General features: G+C 38.5%; 1 protein-coding gene across 3 annotated transcripts in view; it reads right to left on the bottom strand.

Moving 5' to 3' along the window:
- TTC28 (tetratricopeptide repeat domain 28) overlaps positions 1 to 23,844 on the bottom strand; it is a 587,442-nt gene that overhangs the window by 270,026 nt on the left and 293,572 nt on the right. For all 3 annotated transcript variants that reach the window (XM_068563682.1, XM_068563683.1, XM_068563684.1), the window contains 2 exons: positions 19,436 to 19,708; positions 18,395 to 18,525 (listed from right to left, as the gene is read on the bottom strand). In XM_068563682.1, coding sequence (XP_068419783.1) covers positions 18,395 to 18,525; positions 19,436 to 19,708 — 404 coding nt within the window. The remainder of the gene's footprint in view (positions 1 to 18,394; positions 18,526 to 19,435; positions 19,709 to 23,844) is intronic.

Genomic DNA, 23,844 nt, shown 5'->3' with positions numbered 1-23,844 from the left:
GTGAGCAGGGGCTACTCTTCGTTGCGGTGCGTGGGCTTCTCATTGTGGGGGCTTCTCTTGTTGTGGAGCACAGGCTCTAGGCATGCGGGCTTCAGTAGTTGCAGCACGCAGGCTCAGTAGTTGTGGCTCACGGGCTCTAGAGCACAGGCTCAGTAGTTGGGACGCACGGGCTTACTTGCTCCGCAGCATGTGGGATCTTCCCGGACCAGGGCTCGAACCCATGTCCCCTGCATTGGCAGGCGGATTCTTAACCACTGCACCACCAGGGAAGCGCCGGTAGACAGTGTTTTGAGTTTTGTTTTTTTTTTTCTTTCAGCATTTTGAAAATTCTGTTCCACTGTCTTCTCCATTCCATTACTTCTCATAAGAAATCAGCCATCATTTGTACTGTTGCTCCTTCTCTTTCTAATATGTCATTTATCCTGGTTACTTTCAAGATTTTCCCTTTATAATTGGTTTACAGCAGTTTGACTATAAAGTGCATAGGTATGGTTTCCTTTGTATTTATTTCCTTGAGCTTAGCTGGATTTTTAGAATCTGCAATTTTATTTATTTATTTTTACTAAATTTAGGGAGATTTTAGCCACTATTTCTACAAATATTCTTTTTTTCCATTATTTTCTTTATCTTGTCTTTCTGCAACACATTTAATTACACATATTGTCCCACAAGACACTAAGGCTCAGTTAATTCTTTCCAACCTATTTTCTCTGATTTTCAGGTTATATAATTTCTATTGACCTGTCTACAAGCTCACGCCTCTTTCTCTGTCATCTCTAATATTCTCCAATTTCTGCCACTTTTGGTCACTCTCCAGTACCTTCACATAGTTGTTTGTTTTACAGTTTGCTTAGAGTTTATAATTGTTATGTGTAGCTGAGCTGATATAAGCTACTTTGCCATTATTAGAAACTGAAACTTCCTTCTTTCCCTGTGTATCTACAAAGAATACAGGTGATTCTACTATAATTAGCAAGTAGTATGGAAAAAAGAAGGTGTTCTATGATTCACACTGATGTACTTTTTGTCTTCTGATTAAAGACTAGAGCCACAAGAGACTCTAATAACACTATTCAGTAGAACTTTCTGAGATAATAGATTTTTTTCTGTGTTGTCCAATATGGTAACCACTTGGCACACAGACTACTGGGCACTTAAAATGTGGTTATTGTGTTTGGGAAACTGATTTTTTTTTTACTTTATTTAATTCTAATTAATTTAAAATAACCACATGAGGCTAATGGCTACTGCATTGGGCAATATGACTCTAAAGATCATCTGATGTGGTCTTTCTGTTTACAGATGATGAACCAGCAACTAAGAGTTTCCAGAAGAGGCCTGCCCATGATACATGGCTGCTAGTGGCAAAACCAGGATTCCAATTTAGATCTCCGAATTCCTAGTCTGAAGCTCCTGCTACTCTGTAGAGGAAGAGAATGCAAAATGCTATGGCTGCAAGAGGACAACCAAAAATATAATAGGTGAGTGGTGATAAATTAGACCTTGAAAAAATATAGCTGGAAAAAATGGAACAGTGAGAGCAGAATGATTTGCAAACATATCATACATTACACATACATACACACATATTCACTGGGTGTGCTCATTTCTTTTAAGGTAATAACTGTTTTGTTAGTAGGAGAAAAAGAGCTTTTTATAACTCATTACAGGCCCAAAAGGTCTGACTCAGACAATTTATACAAAGTACAAAGAGCACAATCAAGAAGTTGATGTCCCACCTCCATTCTTCACCAAGTGTCCACTTTCCAAGTCCTACAGTCTTCAGTGACTTGAAGAGTTACAGCTTAACACTTATTTGTTTCTCAAAAGCCTGTAAGACACACACCACTGGAAAGGTTGCCAAGCATTCCCCTCCTGAACTTAATACTCCCTATGAGGATATGGCTCTCTGCTAAAATGGAATGCTTTTTACCTTTTAACCACTCTCCTATACTACTGGAAGTAAAATAATTACCTCACTACATTCTTTCCCTCTGTCTTTGTCTCTGTCTTTCACACACACACACCCCACAAACCTTTGTGTGGATTTCATACTAGCACTACTAATACACTAATATACATGGTGTAGAAAAATGTCTGCAAAAAGGTCCAAGATAAACAGCATTGTTTTTGGAGAAAGTGCTGTGGTCAGGATGATGTCATAAAAAATCAACTAATCAATTTCCTGTACCACATCCTCAAGGAAATCCAGAAGGCTCAATTTTCTCAGTCCAGTAGTCTTTCTGGGGGGACACTAATTGTTCCTGTGAACCCACAGGTGGTAAATTGATAGATTATTATCTACCTTAAATCTTCAAAATCACAAAGAGTGAAATTTCATTGTAAAAGATCTTTAATGTGGGAGGCATTATGAAAATACAAAAAGTATCCTTATTAAATGTGAATTTCAGATTTTAGTTACTGACAGCAAAGAAAAGAAAAAATGAGTAAACTTAGTTGGTATTTACTATTGGACTTCAAAACTGCTTCCTCTCCAGATCTGAGTAAAACAAAGATCACCATTCACAAGAGCCAAGGAGAGATCACTCTTTACCTACTATACACCCTCAGTGCTTTTCCTCCAGGCAACAAGCACTCACCAACACTGGGCTGGCACACCGCAGGAGACCTGCCAGATTTGAGCTCCCTGAGGGCATGAACAATGGCATATTTAGCTGTATACCCAAAGGCATTATAGCACCTGGCACAAAGTAAGTGCCCAGTAAGCATGTGTTGAATGAATGAATGAATGAGATTATCAATATAAATAAGCTATTCTCCTTTCCCTCCAGAAGCTGCCAGTTAAAAATGGGGAGAAGACCACCATTACAAACAAATAATCAATAAGCACCATAACTGAGGTATCACTAAGGGCTGTGATTTGCCAAACAATTTGAAAAAAATCTAAAGATTAATAAGAAGTGCTTCTGGCTTTAGAACAGCCTTTAGGGTGAGCAATTTGGGAAAAACTTTTAATTTAAAATATGTATAACACCTGTTGACCCAGCAATTCCACTTGTTACACACTACTCTCGTCCTAAATGTATACAGACAGACTTGTAAAAGGTCTTTTCTCCTGCAACCATGTTTATAAAAGGAATAAAAAAAACCTCCCTGAACATTCCATCAGCAGACAAAGGGCACATCCATAATACATATCACTACACAGAAGTTCAAAAGAACGTGGTTGATCTGTATGTGCTACCGTGAAAAGAGGTTCAACACTATTAAGTGAAAATACATTTGGAAAACGTTATCATATTCCCACCTATGAAAAACAAAACCATAATAGAAAATGGGCTGGGGGCTTCCCTGGTGGCGCAGTGGTTAAGAATCCGCCTGCCAATGCAGGGGACACGGGTTTGAGCACTGGTCTGGGAAGATCCCACATGCCATGGATCAACCAAGCCCACACACCACAACTACTGAGCCTGCACTCTAGAGCACGCAAGCCACAACTACTGAAGCTCGCACGCCACAACTACTGAAGCCCATGCGCCTAGAGCCCATGCTCCGGAACAAGAGAAGCCACTGCAATGAGAAGCCCATGCACCGCAACAAAGAGTAGCCCCAACTTGCCACAACTAGAGAAAGCCCACGTGCAGCAACAAAGACCCAACACAGCCAAAAATAATAAATAAAATAAACAAATTTATTTAAAAAAAGAAAGAAAATGGGCTAGAGCCATGCTATCTAATACAAACATAATAATTTAAACTTTTTAGTAACCACAGAAAAATGTAAAAGAAAAGTGAAATTAACATATTTTATTTAACTCAGTGTATCCAAAATATTATCACTATGTTGCCATCAATATGCAAACTAAGTAATGAAATACTTTACATTCTTTTTTTCATTCTAAGTCTTCAAAGTCCAGTGTGGATTTTACATGTATGGCACATCTCAATTAAAACTACACACATTTTAAATGCTCAACAGTCACATGTAGCAGTGGCTACCAAAGTGGACAGTGTAGGTCTAGAAGGATACACTTCAAACTGGTAACAGTGGTCACTTCTGGAAAGGATTGTGTTTAATCTTTTACATCAATAACTAACTCATATATTACTTACATAATGGTAAAAACACAACAGTAAAAAACCAAGCAGTCTGGGAATATAGATGGCTGAGCAAATATACCTATTCCAAGAGTTACTGAATATCTAGGTAGAGCAGGGGGGACCAGGGAAAAATAAAATTTAACAATATTATTTACAATAACACACCCATGTGTACACATGTACACACACACACACACACAAAACCTAAGGGTAAAACTAATGGAAAATATGCAATAGTTCTACATTGAAAACTATAAAACATTGCTGGAAGAGATTTTACAAGGCCTAATAAATGGAGAAATATACCATGTTCATGGACTATGAAATTCAAATATATTTATAGATTCAAAGCTATCCCAATCAAAATTCCAGCAGGATGTCTGAGTGAAGGGAGGGGGAACTATAAGCTAATTCTAAGACATATATATGTTTTATATATTTATATAAATATATACTTGCATATACATGAATGTAAAGAACCTGGAATAGCCAAAACAATTTTGAAGAAGAACAAAGCTACAAGAATTTCTAGAGTCATTAAAAAGCTACAGTAATTAAGCAATATGCTATTGTCATAAAGATAGACAAACAGATCAACAGCACACATCACCTTGTTTCTGACAAAAGTGGCACACAGTGCAATCTTGTGAATATATGGTGCTGGGTCAACAGGGTATTCACATGAGGGAAAAACTGAATTTTAATACCTGCCCCAAACCAAACACAAAAGTAAATTCCAGGTGGCAGCAGAGCTAAATGCAAAAGGTAAACAATAAAGCCTCATAGGAAAATATCTTCATGACCTTGGGATACATAAACATTTTCTTAAACAGGACACAAAAGGCACTAACCATTAAAAAAAGGAATGGTAAACCGGCCTTCACCAACATTGGTATGATATTGGGTAGAAAAGACAGAAATTGAGAAAGAGAGCTTTTTTTTTTTTTTTTTAACATCTTTATTGGAGTATAATTGCCTTACAATGGTGTGTTAGTTTCTGCTTTATAACAAAGTGAATCAGCTATACATATACATATATCCCTACATCTCCTCCCACTTGCGTCTCCCTCCCATCCTCCCTATTCCACCCCTCTAGGTGGTCGGTCACAAAGCACCCAGCTGATCTCCCTGTGCTATGTGGCTGCTTCCCACTAGCTATCTATTTTACATTTGGTAGTGTATATATGTCCATGCCACTCTTTCACTTTGTCCCAGCTTACCCTTCCCCCTCCCCGTGTCCTCAAGTCCATTAGAAAGAGAGCTTTAGTGAGCAGAGACAATTCAAACAAACATGGATAAGAAAAACACTGCTGAGGAGTCAAAGATAAGGTCTTCTATGCAGAGGGACCATAATAAGTAAAGATACAGAGGATAAAGTATAAGGCACGTTTAACAAAGTATGGCAAGTAGACTTGTATGAACAGATTATAAGGTGTTTGACACGCAAAGCAGCTGAAGAAAAGTAATAGGAAAAGGTTATGAAGGGGTTTGGACTTTATCTTAAAGGAAACAAAAATCTGTCAAAGGCTTTTAAGCAGGAAAATTACACGATCAGAACTAAAGTTCAGAAGGGTAACTCAAAAGAGCTCTGTAGGTGATGGATTGGATACATAAGAAACTAGAATCAGGGCAGAGTTAAAACAGATTTCACAAATTAGAATATTTACATACTCCAGTGTGACAAGAGGTATGCAAAGCTCCTAACAAACAGCGCTTTTTCGAAGAGTATCCAGTTTACTTGAATATCTGGGGGAAAACAATTTTACACTACAATAAACACTGATGTTATACAGGCATATGCAACATTCATCATTTAAATGATGATGACAATGATAATGCCAATAGTAATGCTTTCTTGAATCTTTATGTCTCAGGCATTGTTTAAAGCAAGCCCTTTATATAAACTAACTCACTTAATTCTCACAACAATAAGCAAGAAGGTACTATTAGAATAACTTCTATCTAACTACAATATAGTTATTCACTCAGACATTTTGAATTTCTATATACCTTTTTACTTTTTATTTATTTTTTTATTAAGGCTTAACAATCCCTTATATTGCTGATGATAAAACTTGGTACAACTACTTTGGAAAACTGGTAAAAATCTAATGAATCTAAACATATGTATGACCAAACATTTAACAGATATAAGTGCTGATGTTTACCAAAAGATATATATGTTTATAGCAGCTTTTTCAAAACAGCCAAAAATCGGAAACAACTCACATGTCCATCACACTTAGAAAAGTTATATAATTTTCAGGGTGAGAGTGATATGTGGCCAAGCCAGAGTTCAAGCCCAAGGCTGTCTAATATCTAAGTTCACACTCTCAGCCACTACACTACACCTGAAAGAAATTATATTCCTATGGCAGTGGCTTCAGGCTATGCTCATAGATCCAGGTAGTAGACACGCTCTCTTCTTTGCTTGGAGGAGAGTGTTAAAAAGTATAGAAAGTTCTGAGAGGAGGCTACTGCAACAGTCCAGACAAAAGATGATATGGCAGAAGGAAGGAGGCAGAAAAGAGAGCTCTTTTATAGAAAGAAGAGAACCCAGTAACAAATCAAACATGCGAGTGAGATGGCTTGGGCAACAGGACAAATGGTGAATGCAGAAGTAGGCAGAGATTGAGGGCTAAGTCAGGCATATTAAATTGAAGACGGGTGTCGAGGAGGCATTTGGATAAAGAAATATGAAGCTCAGGAGAGAAATCAGACTGATAAAAAAAACTTCAGATTCATCAGCATATGTGCATATCAGATTCCCTGAATAGAGAATAAAATCTCTAAAACAATATAATTAGTGTATTCTTCTGACAATTAATATTAACTCACAGGAAGGTAGGTCTCTGTGGCCATCTGAAATTAATTTTGAAACTGTTAAAGCAGTTAGAAGGTTAGTTAGAATGAAAAATCCTGTGGCGAAGGCATCACCTCCACTATTAAGTATCTGAGAATAATTGTACAAAAGAAAAACATTTTGCTTTTTAAGGTAAGTGGCCAAAGTGGTTTCAGGCTGCTATCTTGCTACTTGGGAAAATCTTAAAATGTATTATAGCAAAGATGTAAGAGGCAGAAAGATGCAGCTTGGTTTTCTCACCAATCATAGCATTCATAGTGGTTAATTTTTGCTTCAAAAGGCAGCTTCCTGTATTTTATTTCAATGCCAAAATAATGCAAAAGGAAAACCAAGATAAAATTTGAGGTCACAGATACAATGTAAGAGTAGAATAATCATTAAAAAGTACATCCTCTGAACTTTTTATACTCAAAGGGTATGACTGCTTTGGGGGAGAGTTCTCAAAGTTCTAACCAGTACAATAATTAAGAGAAAAAAAGTAGGGGTATAACACAAGGAAAGAAATGCACAAAATTATCATTATTTGCAGAAAGTCTGCATTACAAAAAAATCCAAGGGAATCAACAAAAAATACTGAGCTATAATGACAATTTTCACATAGTCAATTACAAAACGTGCAAAGTAAACACCTTCCCTCTTTGCCATCAATAACTAATTTTCAGAAAAGACACAATGGAAAAAATATCCCATTTCCAACAATATATATTAAATATCTAGGGAAAAACCTCCCCAAAAGTATAGATCAGCAAGGGGAATAAAGAGTAAATGAAAGAACAGACCAGGCTCTTTAAATAGAAGATCAACTATTGAAACAACATCAATTTATCCATAATTAACAAGTAAATTTAATACACTTCCAGTAAACACCACAATGGGAGAGTCTCCAAAATTTGGCAAAATGAGTTAAAAATTCATTTGATGGGGGACAGAGAGACAAGAATATCCTAGACATTAAAAATAATAATAATGGTATGGGACTTGTAGCAGATGTAAAATATATTATAGAGCAACAAAAATTAAAACTATACATTAGAACACAAATTGCCCAACTGCTCAGTAGAATGATACAGCAATGCCCAGAATCAGATCAATATAAAATAACCAATATTGCAATAGAAAAACATATTTTGAGTATTCAAGATCTTTATAAAAGAAATTTTTAAAAATAGTAAACCCAGTAGTGACCAAAGAAATGCAAATTAAAACAATAAGATATCATTTTCTAAAATATCAAACTGACTTTTTAGTTTTAACAGTAATGCCTAGTGTTAGCTAGTGCAAGGAAATGCAAGCTTTTATACACTGCTCGTAGAACTGAAAACAGATACAGCCCTTCTGAGAGCAATTTAGCAATAAATATCAGAAGCCTTAATGTGTTTTTTTCTAAGCAAGCCCACTTCTAATACATTAACCAAAAGAAATGATGAGAGATATGTTCAAAGATTTATCTATAAAGATGTTTTTCCAGATTTTATAATACCAAAAATTTTGAAACAAACTAAATGTATAACAGTAGGGGGAAAGATTAAATAAATTATGATAAAGGCAAAAGACCTTCAGTAGAACATTTAATAAAATGAAGAAATGTTTAAAAATAAGTGGAAGACAGGACAAGATGGCATACTATCAAGACGCGGAATTCGCGTCTCCTCATAACTAGGGCACCTACCAGGCACCAGTGGAGGACCACGGACACCTAAGGGGATGGGAGGAACCCCTAGCAACTGGGTAGGACATGGGGTGTGGGGGGAGTGAATCGGGAGGAGAAGTGGAGAGAGGAAGTGACTGGTGCCCCTGAGGGGCAGCTGGGGGACGGGAAGGGATCCCACCCCCGAAGGGGGAAACTGGGAACCATTGGGAGGGCAGAGGATCAAAGGGGAGCCGTGGCCAGGTTTCCCCTGCCCACTTAGACCCCCAGGAACCTGTTGAGTTCCCAGGCCTGATCCTCTGCCCACCGAGGCCCCCTCCAGCCCGCATGGGTCCTGAGGGAGTGGGAAGGAGGGCAGGGGGAGCAAAAGTAAAGGCTGGACCAGGACTGGCATGACTGAGGGGTGGCTGGGGTAGGGAAGAAGTCCCTACACCCAGCAGGACCCACCCACGGTTAGGGGTCCAGTGGTGATGGGGGAGATGGTGAGGGAGGGGTGAGAAGGAACAGAAGGGAACGGGCCAGTGCTTTCCCTGTCCACTTAGGCACCGGGAAGCCTGTTGGGCTCCCAGGCCTAATCCTCTGCCGTCGGAGCCTCCCTCCTGCCTCGAAGAACCCAAGCCCCGTACCTACACCCCCACCCAGCTCCCTGTCTCCATACTCGGAGACCCCCTCCAATGAGCTGGGCCTAAATTCCACCCACACACCCTCACTCAGGGCCCGACCTCCAAACTCCCAAACTCCACACTCCAGAAGCCCTCCTTTCCACATGCTGCCTCTCCCCTTCTGCACAGGTCCTAAGCAGAGGCCCCGTCCAGACTTGAACGTCACCCCGCCTACGCCCCATCCCACCCTAAACCCCACCCATGCCTAAGTTCCACCCCTCACCTAACCTCCGCCCTCACAGCCAAGGCTTTTTTTCTTTTTTCCTCTTTTAGATTGGGGTTCTGTTTTACCTTGTTGATTCACTGTTGTTAATTCTTTTATATTTTTATTTTTCCTAATCTTTTATTTTTCTAATTTTATTTTATTCTTTATACTTTGTTAGTGATCTCTCCTTTTGGCTTGTTCCCCCCCCCCCTTTTTTTCTTTTTTTTGTTGTGGTTTTCTTTTACCTTGTTGCAGTTGTTTCAATTATAGTTTTATTTTACCTAACATATTTTTTATCTTTCTAATTTTATTTTGTTTTCTATTCTTTGATATTCTGCTGCTCCTTTTTTTCTTTCTTTCTTCCTTTTTTTTTTTTTTATTGTGCTACAAAGCTTGCAGGATCTTGGTTCCCAGGCTGGAGGTCGGGCCTGAGCTCCTGTGGTGGGAGCTCCGAGTCCAAACCCCTGGACTAACAGAGAACCTCAGACCCCAGGGAATATCAGTCAGAGTGAGGCCTCCTGGAGGTCCTCATCTCAGCACCAAGACCCAGCTCTATCCAACTGCCTGCAAATTCCAGTGCTGGATGTCTCAGGTCAAACAACCAGTAAGACAGGAATACAGCACCACCCATCAAAAACAAACAAAAAAAAAGAAACGACAAAAAAAATATGTTACAGAAGAAGGAGCGAGGTAAAAACCTACATAAACCTACCTAAACCTACCTAAAAGATCAAATAAATGAAGATGAAATAGGCAACCTACCTGAAAAAAAATTCAGACTAATTACAGTAAAGATGATCCAAAATCTCAGAAACAGAATGGAGTAAATACAAGAAACATTTAACAAGGATCTAGAAGAACTAAAGAGCAAACAAACAGTGATGAACAACACAATTACTGAAACTAAAAATACTCCAGAAGGAATCAATAATGGAATAACTGAGGCAGAAGAACAGATAAGTGAGCTGGAAGATAAAATGGTGGAAATAACTGCCAGGGAGCAGAATAAAGAAAAAAGAACGAAAAGAATTGAGGACAGTCTCAGAGACCTCTGGGACAACATTAAACACACCAACATTCGAATTATAGGGGTCCCAGAAGAAGAAGAGAAAAAGAAAGGGACTGAGAAAATATCTAAAGAAATTATAGTTGAAAACTTCCCCAATATGGGAAAGGAACTAGTCAATCAAGTCCAGGAAGCACAGAGAGTCCCATACAGGATAAATCCAAGGAGAAGCATGCCAAGACACATATGAATCAAACTATCAAAAATTAAATACAAAGAAAAAATATTAAAAGCAGCAAGGGAAAAGCAACAAATAGCATACAATGGAATCCCCATAAGGTTAACAGCTGATCTTTCAGCAGAAACTCTGCAAGCCAGAAGGGAGTGGGAGGACATATTTAAAGTGATGAAAGGGGAAAACCTACAACCAAGATTACTCTACCCAGCAAGGATCTCATTCAGATTCAACGGAGAAATTAAAACTTTTACAGATAAGCAAAAGTTAAGAGAATTCAGCACCACCAAACCAGCTTTACAACAAATGCTAAAGGAACTTCTCTAGGCAGGAAACACAACAGAAGGGAAAGACCTACAAAACCAAACCCAAAACAATTAAGAAAATGGTAATAGGAACATACATATCGATAATTACCTTAAATGTAAATGGATTAAATGCTCCAACCAAAAGACACAGACTGGCTGAAGGGATACAAAAACAAGACTCATATATATGCTGTCTACAAGGGACCCACTTCAGACTTAGGGACACATACAGACTGAAAGGGAGGGGATGGAAAAAGATATTCCATGCAAATGGAAACCAGAAGAAAGCTGGAGTAGCACTTCTCATATCAGACAAAATAGACTTTAAAAGACTATTACAAGAGATAAAGAAGGACACTACATAATGATCAAGGGATCAATCCAAGAAGAAGATATAACAATTGTAAATATTTATGCATCCAACATAGGAGCACCTCAATACATAAGGTAAATGCTAACAGCCATAAAAGGGGAAATCGAGAGTAACACAATCATACTAGGGGACTTTAACACCCCACTTTCACCAATGGACAGATCATTCAAAATGAAAATAAATAAGGAAACACAAGCTTTAAATGACACATTAGACAAGATGGATTTAATTGATATTTATAGGACATTCCATCCAAAAACAACAGAATACACTTTCTTCTCCAGTTCTCATGGAACATTCTCCAGGATAGATCATATCTTGGGTCACAAATCAAGCCTTAGTGAATTTAAGAAAACTGAAATCGTATCAGGTATCTTTTCCGACCACAACGCTATGAGACTAGATATCAATTACAGGAAAAAATCTGTAAAAAATACAAACACATGGAGGCCAAACAATACACTACTAAATAACCAAGAGATCACTGAAGAAATCAAAGAGGAAATAAAAAAATACCTAGAAACAAATGACAATGAAAACATGACGGCCCAAAACCTACGTGATGCAGCAAAAGCAGTTCTAAGAGGGAAGTTTATAGCAACACAATCCTACCTCAAGAAACAAGAAAAGTCTCAAATAAACAACCTAACCTTACACCTAAAGCAATTAGAGAAAGAAGAACAAAAAAAACCCCAAAGTTAGCAGAAGGAAACAAATCATAAAGATCAGATCAGAAATAAATGAAAAAGAAATGAAGGAAACAATAGCAAAGATCAATAAAACTAAAAGCTGGTTCTCTGAGAAGATAAACAAAATTGATAAACCATTAGCCAGACTCATCAAGAAAAAAAGGGAGAAGACTCAAATCAACAGAATTAGAAATGAAAAAGGAGAAGTAACCACTGACACTGCAGAAATACAAACGATCATGAGAGATTACTACAAGCAACTCTATGCCAATAAAATGGACAACCTGGAAGAAATGGACAGATTCTTAGAAATGCACAACCTGCCGAGACTGAACCAGGAAGAAATAGAAAATATGAACAGACCAATCCCAAGCACTGAAATTGAAACTGTGATTAAAAATCTTCCAACAAACAAAAGCCCAGGACCAGATGGCTTCACAGGTGAATTCTATCAAACATTTAGAGAAGAGCTAACACCTATCCTTCTCAAACTCTTCCAAAATATAGCAGAGGGAGGAACACTCCCAAACTCATTCTACGAGGCCACCATCACCCTGATACCAAAACCAGACAAAGATGTCACAAAGAAAGAAAACTACAGGCCAATATCACTGATGAACATAGATGCAAATATCCTCAACAAAATACTGTCAAACAGAATCCAACAGCACATTAAAAGGATCATACACCATGATCAAGTGGGGTTTATCTCAGGAATGCAAGGATTCTTCAATAAACGCAAACCAATCAATATGAAACACCATATTAACAAAGTGAAAGATAAAAACCATATGATAATCTCAATAGATGCAGAACAAGCTTTTGACAAAATTCAACACCCATTTATGATAAAAACTCTCCAGAAAGTAGGCATAGAGGGAACCTACCTCAACATAATAAAGGCCATATATGACAAACCCACAGCCAACATCATTCTCAATGGTGAAAAACTGAAACCATTTCCTCTAAGAGCAGGAACAAGACAAGGTTGCCCACTCTCACCACTATTATTCAACATAGTTTTGGAAGTTTTAGCTACGGCAATCAGAGAAGAAAAAGAAATAAAAGGAATCCAAATCGGAAAAGGAGTAAAACTGTCACTGTTTACAGATGACATGATACTATACATACAGAATGCTAAAGATACTACCAGAAAACTACTAGAGCTAATCAATGAATTTGGTAAAGTAGCAGGATACAAAATTAATGCAGAGAAATCTCTTGCACTCCTATATACTAATGATGAAAAATCTGAAAGAGAAATTAAGGAAACACTCCCATTTACCATTGCAACAAAATGAATAAAATACCTAGGAATAAACCTACCTAAGGAGACAAAAGACCTGTATGCAGAAAACTGTAAGACACTGAGGAAAGAAATTAAAGATGATACCAACAGATGGAGAGATACACTATGTTCTTGGGTTGGAAGAATCAACATTGTGAAAATGACTATACTATCCAAAGCAATCTACAGATTCAATGCAATCCCTATCAAACTACCAATGGCATTTTTCACAGAACTAGAACAAAAAATTGCACAATTTGTATGGAAACACAAAAGACCCCGAATAGCCAAAACAATCTTGAGAAAGTAAAACGGAGCTGGAGGAATCAGGCTCCCGGACTTCAGACTATCCTACAAAGCTACAGTAATCAAGACAGTATGGTACAGGCACAAAAACAGAAATATAGATCAATGGAACAGGATAGAAAGCCCAGAGATAAACCCACACACACATAGTCACCTTATCTTTGATAAAGGAGGCAAGAATATACAATGGAGAAAAGACAGCCTCTTCAATAATTGATGCTGGGAAAACTGGACAGCTACATGTAAAAGAATGAAATTAGAACACTCCCTAACACCATACACAAAAATAAACTCAAAAGGGATTAGAGATCTAAAAGTAAAGCCAGACACTATCAAACTCTTAGAGGAAAACATAGGCAGAACACTCTATGACATAAATCACAGCAAGATCCTTTTTGACCCACATCCTAGAGAAATGGAAATAAAAACAAAAATAAACAAATGGGACCTAAGGAAACTTAAAAGCTTTTGCACAGCAAAGGAAACCATAAACAAGACCAAAAGACAACCCTCAGAATGGGAGAAAATATTTGCAAATGAAGCAACTGACAAAGGATTAATCTCCAAAATATACAAGCAGCTCATGAAGCTCAATATCAAAAAAATAAACAACCCAGTCCAAAAATGGGCAGATGACCTAAATAGACATTTCTCCAAAGAAGATATACAGATTGCCAACAAACACATGAAAGAATGCTCAACATCATTAATCATTAGAGAAATGCAAACCAAAACTACAATGAGATATCATCTCACACTGGTCAGAATGGCCATCATCAAAAAATCTACAAACAATAAATGCTGGAGAGGGTGTGGAGAAAAGGGAACCCTCTTGCACTGTTGGTGGGAATGTAAATTGATACAGCCACTATGGAGAACAGTATGGAGGTTCCTTAAAAAACTAAAAATAGAACTACCATACGACCCAGCAATGCCACTACTGGGCATATACCCTGAGAAAACCATAATTCAAAAAGAGTCATGTACCAAAATGTTCATTGCAGCTCTATTTACAATAGCCAGGACATGGAAGCAACCTAAGTATCCATCGACAGATGAATGGATAAAGAAGATGTGGCACATATATACAATGGAATATTACTCAGCCATAAAAAGAAACGAAATTGAGTTATTTGTAGTGAGGTGGATGGACCTAGAGTCTGTCATACAGAGTGAAGTAAGTCAGAAAGAGAAAAACAATTACCGTATGCTAACACATATATATGGAACCTAAAAAAAAAAAAAAAAGAAAAGAAAATGGTTCGAAGAACCTAGGGGCAAGACGGGAATAAAGATGCAGACCTACTAGAGAATGGACTTGAGGATACGGGGAGGGGGAAGGGTAAGCTGGGACAAAGTGAGAGAGTAGCACTGACATATATACACTACCAAACGTAAAATAGATAGCTAGTGGGAAGCAGCCACATAGCACAGGGAGATCAGCTCGGTGCTTTGTGACCACCTAGAGGGGTGGGATGGGGAGGGTGGGAGGGAGGGAGATGCAAGAGGGAAGAGATATGGGGACATATGTATATGTATAACTGATTCACTTTGTTATAAAGCAGAAACTGACACACCATTGTAAAGCAATTATACTCTAATAAAAATGTTAAAAAATTAAAAATAATTAAAAAAATTAAAATCTACAAACAATAAATGCTGGAGAAGGTGTGGAGAAAAGGGAATCCTCTTGCACTGTTGGTGGGAATGTAAATTGATACAGTCACTATGGAAAATAGTGTGGAGGTTCCTTAAAAAACTAGAAATAGAACTACCATACGACCCAGCAATCCCACTATTGGGCATATGCCCTGAGAAAACCATAATTCAAAAAGAGTCATGTCCCACAATGTTCATTGCAGCACTATTTACAATAGCCAGGACATGGAAGCAACCTAAGTGTCCATCGACAGATGAATGGATAAAGAAGATGTGGCACATATATACAATGGAATATTACTCAGCCATAAAAAGAAACGAAATTGAGTTATTTTTAGTGAGGTGGATGGACCTAGAGTCTGTCATACAGAGTGAAATAAATCAGAAAGAGATAAACAAATACCATATGCTAACACATATATATGGAATCTAAAAAAAAAAAAGGTGAACCTAGGGGCAGGACAGGAATAAAGACACAGACGTAGAGAATGGACTTGAGGACACGGGGAGGGGGAAGGGTAAGCTGCGACGAAGTGAGAGAGTAGCACTGACGTACATACACTACCAAAAGTAAAATAGATAGCTAGTGGGAAGCAGCTGCATGGCACAGGGAGATCAGCTTGGTGCTTTGCGATCACCTAGAAGGGTGGGATAAGGAGGGTGGGAGGGAGATGCAAGAGGGAGGGGATACGGGGATATACATATGCATATAGCTGATTCACTTTCTTATACAGCAGAAACTAACACAATACTCTAAAGCAATTATACTCCAATAAAGATGTTAAAAAAAAATAAGTTGAAAATATTAATGAAAAAACAAGTTAAAACAGTATATAATAGGATTTCAATTCTTGTGTGAATACATATGAACAATTATAACTGCATATATGATCAAAAGATTATACCCAAAATATTAATAGGATGGTAAGCTTACAGTTGGTTATTTTCATGTATTTCTTATGTAATTAGATAAAACTAATAAATATCACCTTTTAAAAAAACCATGGGGACTTCCCTGGTGGCGCAGTGGTTAAGAATCCACCTGCCGATGCAGGGGACGCGGGTTCAAGCCCTGGACCTGGAAGATCCCACATGCCACGGGGCAACTGGGCCCGTGCACCACAACTACTGAGCCCACGTGCCACACTGCTGAAGCCTGTGCACCTAGAGCCCATGCTCCACAACAAGAGAAGTCACCGCAATGAGAAGCCCGAGCACCACAATGAAGAGTAGTCCCCACTTGCTGCAGCTAGAGAAAGCCTGCGTGCAGCTAGAGAAAGCCTGCATGCCGCAACGAAGACCCAACGTAGCAAAAATAAATAAATAAATAAATAAAGTTCAAAACTCAATTTTAAAAAAAACCAAGAATCTGTGACTATATATATAATATATATAATAGGATGGTGGAAAATATCTGTTCTTTGCTAAAGGAATAAACTATCTTATCACTCAGCAAAACATGACGTATCTGCTGACCAGGTTTTAGAACCCCATATGGCAATTTCTGCATCTCACTTGGGGGCCAGCTTGATTTCTACCTGTTTCACAAAGCTTCCTCAGCTCTATATCAGTCTCTGTTTCCTCTGGAATTCCAGAATCTTGGCAGCGATTGAGTGTTCTCCTTTTTAATACCTATCACAACCCTATGTCCCTAATTAAAAGTCTTTCTAGCTTATCCAGTAATCGAGCTAATATATACACCTCAAAGGTTAGGAAAATGGGGTATAAATTCAGCTCTTGACATATTTATAGCTATATGTCCCTACACTAAATGGCTCTATCTAGATACTGATGCTGTTTTAGTTCTTAAACCTGGCTCTCACTTCTTAATGCCATCAGTATATCTGCCTCTAGAAATCTGAGCCCTCTTTTCATTCTCTTAACATCAAGAAATCAGATAATCTGGCTTATAAGAAATGTTTGTAAACTAAGAGTAAATAGGTAAAGAGAAAAGTGCTTAGGCAACTCTCTTGAGAAGAAAATTGCCCCAAATTCACCGCCCTTGGAGCTTTCAAAGGCTTTTTTCTGATACCCATGGATGAGAGAGACTTTCTAGGAGTCCAGCTTTCCCAAGGGGAGATTCCAGCATGCCACTGAAGTAAAGGTTTTTTTCTTTCCCAATTCCTTTCTAGTGCCTGACTGTGTTCTAGAGACATGAAGATGCTGGGTCATTTAAATAATATAGTTAATCTCCATAACGTCCTACAGTGACATTCTGAGATGTAAATGTAACTAAACATATTTCCCAACACATAGATTAATTCATAAATTTACTGTTGCCTCTGCTATTAACTTCATTCTTATTTATAATATTATATTACTACTACCATTTATGGAATTCCAGGTACCATGCTAGGTACTTTACATGTATTATTTATAATCCTATCACAACTGTGTATGGAATAAACAGAATCATCATTTTCTGAATAAGATGTAAGAGGCAAAGAGAAGTTAAATAATAACTTCCCCAAGATCCCCGAGCCAGGAAGAACTGAAGCAGGGATTCAAATCTGGGTCTGTCTCCTACCAAACCCCACCCTCTTTCCACTCTGCAGGCACCATCAAGTTGCATCTACTGGATATCAAGTTTCTGAGAATATTTCATTTCATTTATCTAGAAAAGACTAGGATGATATTTCTCTATCATTACGATTCAGGTCTGTCAGTGAGACTTAACATGCTTCTACCACCAGAGTTAAAAATCCACCAAAGAAACAATGTGAAGGATTCACAGCAATAATACTCCATCTCAGATAAAGCATAATGTGTGCTTCTTTAATTTAATGAATATGTCATAATGATATAGCTTTTTGCTAATTTTACATATATCCATAGCACATTTGAAGAGAATAAGAACAATGTATCTGACCAAGCTGTTAGATCCTGAGGTCAGAGACCATGTCTCATTTACCTCTATATCCCCAAGTCCTGTATGTGATAGATGTTCAACACCTCATTGTTGATGAAAGTTAGAAGCAATGATTATCAACTCCTGAAAGTAATATTTTAAGATACCTAGAACATTTTGAGCAGCAAAAAAAGACCCCATGTTTCAAAAAAACTGGTTTTGATCTGCAGGTAAACTTCCTACCTCTCGATCCTTGAGTTTCATGGCAAGCACCAACTGATGCCTGTGGTTAGTGAGAGCCTCCCGGTAATTTCCTTTGGAGAAGAATGCAGAGCCCAGATTCCCATGAGCTCGGCATTCTCCTGTCTGGTCACCTGAATTGGGTTAAAAAAAAAAAAAAAAGATAAAATTTATCTAAGTTACAGCATTATTTATAATATATAATGGCCATCTTACTTCAAGAGGCACAGATTTACTAGCTAAGATTTCACTTGCCTTCTTTTCTTCTTCTAAAAGACTCTATGTGGGAAGTTATGTGGGAAGTTATGGTCCTAGAAGTTAAATCTCTGGACAACTGTTATTGATGTTATAACATACAACTGCAGTCAGGGACATAAGTGTTCTGGAAATGAGAGGTCATTGCTTTGTTTCTGAACAACCATCAGCTTGTTGGTTCAGTCACTTTACTCCACACCTACCATAATATGTTGCTTCTTTACAAGTATGCTGATGGCAGACTCACCATATCTCTTCTCTTACTGCAGTCCTGCAAGTCCTTGAATAATCACTGTGATGATTATCATAAACCACATTTTTTTTAAAATGAGGAAACAGCAGCACAGAGATTAGGCAACTTGCCGAAGGTCACACAGCTAGTTAAGTGGCAGAGCCAGAATTCTAAACTCAGCAGTCTGGCTCCATAGTCCACAGTCTTAACCACTGCACTGCACTATTTCCTCCAACAAAATGATGGTGCATTCTAATGTAGGCAAAAATGAAAATTAAGGTGAAAGATTCACCCACAAATCTATCATTTGAGATAGTAAATCTGTGAGCCCGTATCTCTGAGGAGGCAATGAATATGTTAATCCATATCTTTTGGCCTTTTGGGAGCTTGATACCTTGTTAAATGAAAAGTCCTAAAGACCTAAGTACTCTAAAACTAAGAATGTTCCCGAGGTACAATCACTTTTCATTGCACATATTACTCCCATTCACGTCAGGTTAATCAGCTTTCTTCAATTCCTTTCTGTACTGAAATAAAGGAGAAAAGCATAACTCTACCTAAGGTCTTGGCTACATCCAAGTCCTGCTGCATGTATCCAGTGCTCTTCTCTGTGTTTCCGAGAGACCAGTAAGCACTGCTCAGCGCAGAGAAAACGGAACCTCTTAGTTTGAGGCTGCAGGTGCCAATCTTCAGAGCAGCTTCTAAGACAACCACAGAGGCCCCATGATGGCCAGCTGTCAGGAGTTCTTGCCCAACCACAGACACGACCACAAAGGGACTCTTGTCCAGTTTCATTTTCTGAAGCTGTTGATAAGTGGGCTCGAGGGAGTCTGAAGAAAAACAAAAGAAAATAAGAGAATGTAGGATTATACACAAAACAATCTTTTCCAATACGCTCTAGAAACAAATGTTTATCATACCTTTTTATGGCCTGTTTCAGGTACAAACTCTTCAACCTTTCAATCTAGCACCACCCTCACTGTCCACTCATTCATACGACTGGGTAACACCAATGTCTTTCCAGTAATTTCCTTACATCACTTTCACATGCATACGCCACACACGTCCTCTCTTCTGGTCTTTCTTTGATCAGGACCCAGCACTTTCCCTGAATGGTTCTCCCTTCTCTGACCTCCTGCCCTCTCAAAATATCACAGGCACATCACTCAAGTCCCACCCCTACTGTATACAGGCAGACCTCAGAGATGCTGTGGGTCTGCTTCCAGACCACTGCAACAGAGCAAATATCACAATAAAGCAAATCACATGAAATTTTTGGTTTCCGTGCATATCAAGAAGAAAAAAGAAATCGTCTGAGTTTACTAAGGTAAGATGAAAGACAAAATTAATGTTTATCTCATTTTATTTTCATGTTATGGAAAGGACACAGATTAGGGGTCAGGAAGCCACAGGGAGATTCTTTCCTTTTGAAGCTAGGTTTCAAAGTGGATGACCTCTAAGCTCCTTCTTCCTCCTCTTTTTTTTTTTTTAAAAGACTGTAGCAGAGCTAATGACTATAACCTTACAATGAGGTAGCACTTGTAACACTTTTGTTGTTAACTTTCCTGAAAAACTGTTTCACATTAGTTGTTCCACTGTGCCTATGTGAAAAAAAAAACTATTGAAAGGTTGGTCTCTTTAAACTGTGAATCTCTCAGCCAACAGTACTGCATTAAAATGTAATTTTTACAATTTATGACTTCAAATCTCCACTTGCCACTAAGGAGCTCTCATCTGAATCAACATTACCACGGAAACCTCGAAACCTACTGGTGCCTAAAGCATTTTTCCCTTCAATCAGATCACTAAACAGAGAACAAAGAACATTTTTACACCTGTCAAGATGCAAGCAGTACACAGTACCAGTAAACGCTTGCTAACCAATAGGGTTAAATACAGGCACAAGAACCCAGGAATTGCTAGAACAGGAAAAGAACAATGTCATACTGAAATAACTGTGAGCAGAATTTTGGTGGTACCCACTGATGGATTTGGCAGCCAGTGATGATCACACATTAGCATCCCACTGGCCAATTAGCAGAAGCAAAAATAACAGAATTTTAGAGCTGAAAAGACCTTGAAAACACCCTTATTTTATTTATTTATTAAATTTATTTATTTTTATTTATTTATTTTTTTGGCTGTGTTGGGTCTTCGTTGCTGTGCGTGGGCTTTCTCTAGTTGTGGCGAATGGGGGCTACTCTTTGTTGTGGTGTGAGGGTTTCTCACTGCGGTGGCTTCTCTTGTTGCGGAGCACAGGCTCTAGGCGTGCGGGCTTCAGTAGTTGTGGTGCATGGGCTCAGTAGTTGTGGCTCACGGGCTCTAGAGCGCAGGCTCAGTAGTTGTAGCGCACGGGCTTAGTTGCTCCGCGGCATGTGGGATCTTCCCGGACCAGGGCTTGAACCCGTGTCCCCTGCATTGGCAGGCGTATTCTTAACCACTGCGCCACCAGGGAAGCCCAATACCATTATTTTAGAAATGAAGAATCTGAGTATTTAAGTATTGAGTATTCACGCAAGGTCAGATAGCTTGGGACAAAGCCAAGAACCTATTGCAGGGATCTAAGTCCAGGCTCTCTGATACCATACTAGGCAAAATTCTTGTTCACACAAGAAGTCAATTCCGGCTGATTTTAAGCAGAGAAGAAATGCACTGAGTGGCTACTGAGTGGCCCTTGCACAGAAATGAAGACCCAACACAGCCAAAAACAAATAAATAAATAAAGGGTGGAAAACCAGGCCTCCAGACCCACAGTCAAAATCATGTCACAAAAGCTTCCTGGTGAAGGCAACATCACCACTGCAAGTAAACACAGGACACTGCAGCTTGTAATTCTGCCTCCACCACTACTAAATGTCACCCTTGGAAAACAGATGTCACTATTGCCACCTGCCACCACTGGAACAAATTCTGTATATCCTTTCTTCTTTCAGCCTTTAGCTCCTAATTCAAAGGTGGAGTCTCAGTTGCAAAGGAGGATGAGAAAGTTAGGATCTGATGTTTTCAACTTTTATAGTGGAAGGCAAGGAGGCAGAAGTAAAAGACAGGGAGTTCCCAAAACACAGGAAGAGTGTTCAGACACAGATGGCACAAAATGACTGATGGCCAGCAAAGATTCTACTTTTCAGCTGGTGATTTTTTTAACCATTGCAACCACGGCTAAGTTCAAAAAAAGAGTCATCCAATAGAGCCTCTAAAGCTACACGATAGTAGAAAGAAGAGAGAACATTGCCACAGTTAGAGGACCAAGGGAAACACCTGGAAGATTTTCAAAAGAAAAGGAAATCTTCATTTGTACAAATTTTTACTAAATAAAAATGAAACGGAAGGATTAAGAGGTAAAAGATCAAATTTCCATTTGTAGTATATAGGGAAGAGACTATACATATAAAAAAGATAAATTATAATGCAAGCTCAAATACTGTATATGTTATAAGAGTTTGGAAAAGGGAGTGATTATCAAGGGTAATCAGAAAGCTTCATAAAAACAGAACCTGATTTCTTAAAGAAAGGGTAGGACTTAGACAAGTCTTTGTACTTTTTTCTGTGAGTAGAGGGTATTTTAGGCAGAAGGTTTGTCCTAAACAAAGGTGCATGGAATGAAAGATAGGTACATGGAATGAAAAGGAATGATGAACAGGCCAGCTTGAATGGCCCAGAAAGTATTTATGGGGAAGGAAGCTGATGTGGAATAACACAGAAAATACTGAGCTAAGGATAAAGAGACCTGGATTTCAAAGCCACATAACCTCAGTTTCCTCACTTTGTCAAATGTATCACAATTATGATTGTGGTGATGGTTACATAAATCTATACAGGTTATAGATAAGTAAATGTCAATATTAAATACATATGTGTATATACATGTAAATGCATCTATGTTTGCATCTATGCATGTGTAAAGATATACACACAAAAAGTCCATTTCACTTGACGTAAATTAAAAAAATTTTAATGTCAAACTTCTCTGCTTTGGGCTGTAATTACGTCTCATTTGTCCATACTCACTAATCAGAAGGTCTGGTTAGCAGTTGTACACTCATTTGATAAATAAAAGTGGTAAGATAAGTTTTTTTTTAATGTATAAAAACTGTATAGGGCTTCCCTGGTGGCGCAGTGGTTAGGAATCCGCCTGCCAATGCAGGGGACACGGGTTCAAGCCCTGGTTGGAGAACTAAGATCCCCGCATGCCACAGGGCAACTAAGCCCATGCGCCGCAACTACTGAGCCCGGGCACTCTGGAGACCGTGTACCACAACTAGAGAGAATCCCATGCGCCGCAACTAGAGAAGCCTGCATGCTGCAACGAAGAGCCTGCATGCCACAACGAATACCCTGTGTGCCACAACTAAGACCCAATGCAGCCAAATAAATAAGTAAATATTTTAAAAAAACAATATTAGGAGGTACTTATTATCACACCCCTTTTACAGATAAGAACTGAGGTGCAGAGAAAGGAAGCAACCTTGCTCAGTCAAGGGGATAGCAAATGGCAGTACTGAAATTAGAGTCCAACCTTTGGGGGAAAAGTCAGGTTTTTTTTAACATAACATTTCAGAAACAGGCCCTCTGTGCAAAGTGACTGCCACTTAAAAGAGAATCAGAGGGAAAGAGTTACCAAGGGTGGACAATCAGGTAAATAAAAGGTGAGCCCCAATTTGACTCTGAGAGAAAAGCTTATACATTCAAGCCATTTTCCACCAGTACTTCATAAAATCAGCTTCCTGGATCCTCTGAAGCTGGTAGAAACACCATGACAGGTGATAGCCCATAAATGTAATAGTCTTTAGATTACCAAATTAACAAGAGGAGAGAAAATATACACAAGAGAACCCTCAGCAAGAAGCAGCCCTAGCGTCTTTAGAGGAACAAATAAAGGTAAACACAATCTCACTTTGTAATTACATTATTAAATCTGCGGTTGGCAGTAGTACTATGCTACACCATCCAAATTTACATAAACGTT

Source organism: Eschrichtius robustus, chromosome 14 (assembly GCF_028021215.1).
Source record: "Eschrichtius robustus isolate mEscRob2 chromosome 14, mEscRob2.pri, whole genome shotgun sequence".
NCBI classification, from domain to species: domain Eukaryota; kingdom Metazoa; phylum Chordata; class Mammalia; order Artiodactyla; family Eschrichtiidae; genus Eschrichtius; species Eschrichtius robustus.
Note: the sequence above shows the minus strand (reverse complement) of the source record. Positions and strands in the feature narration are given on the sequence as shown.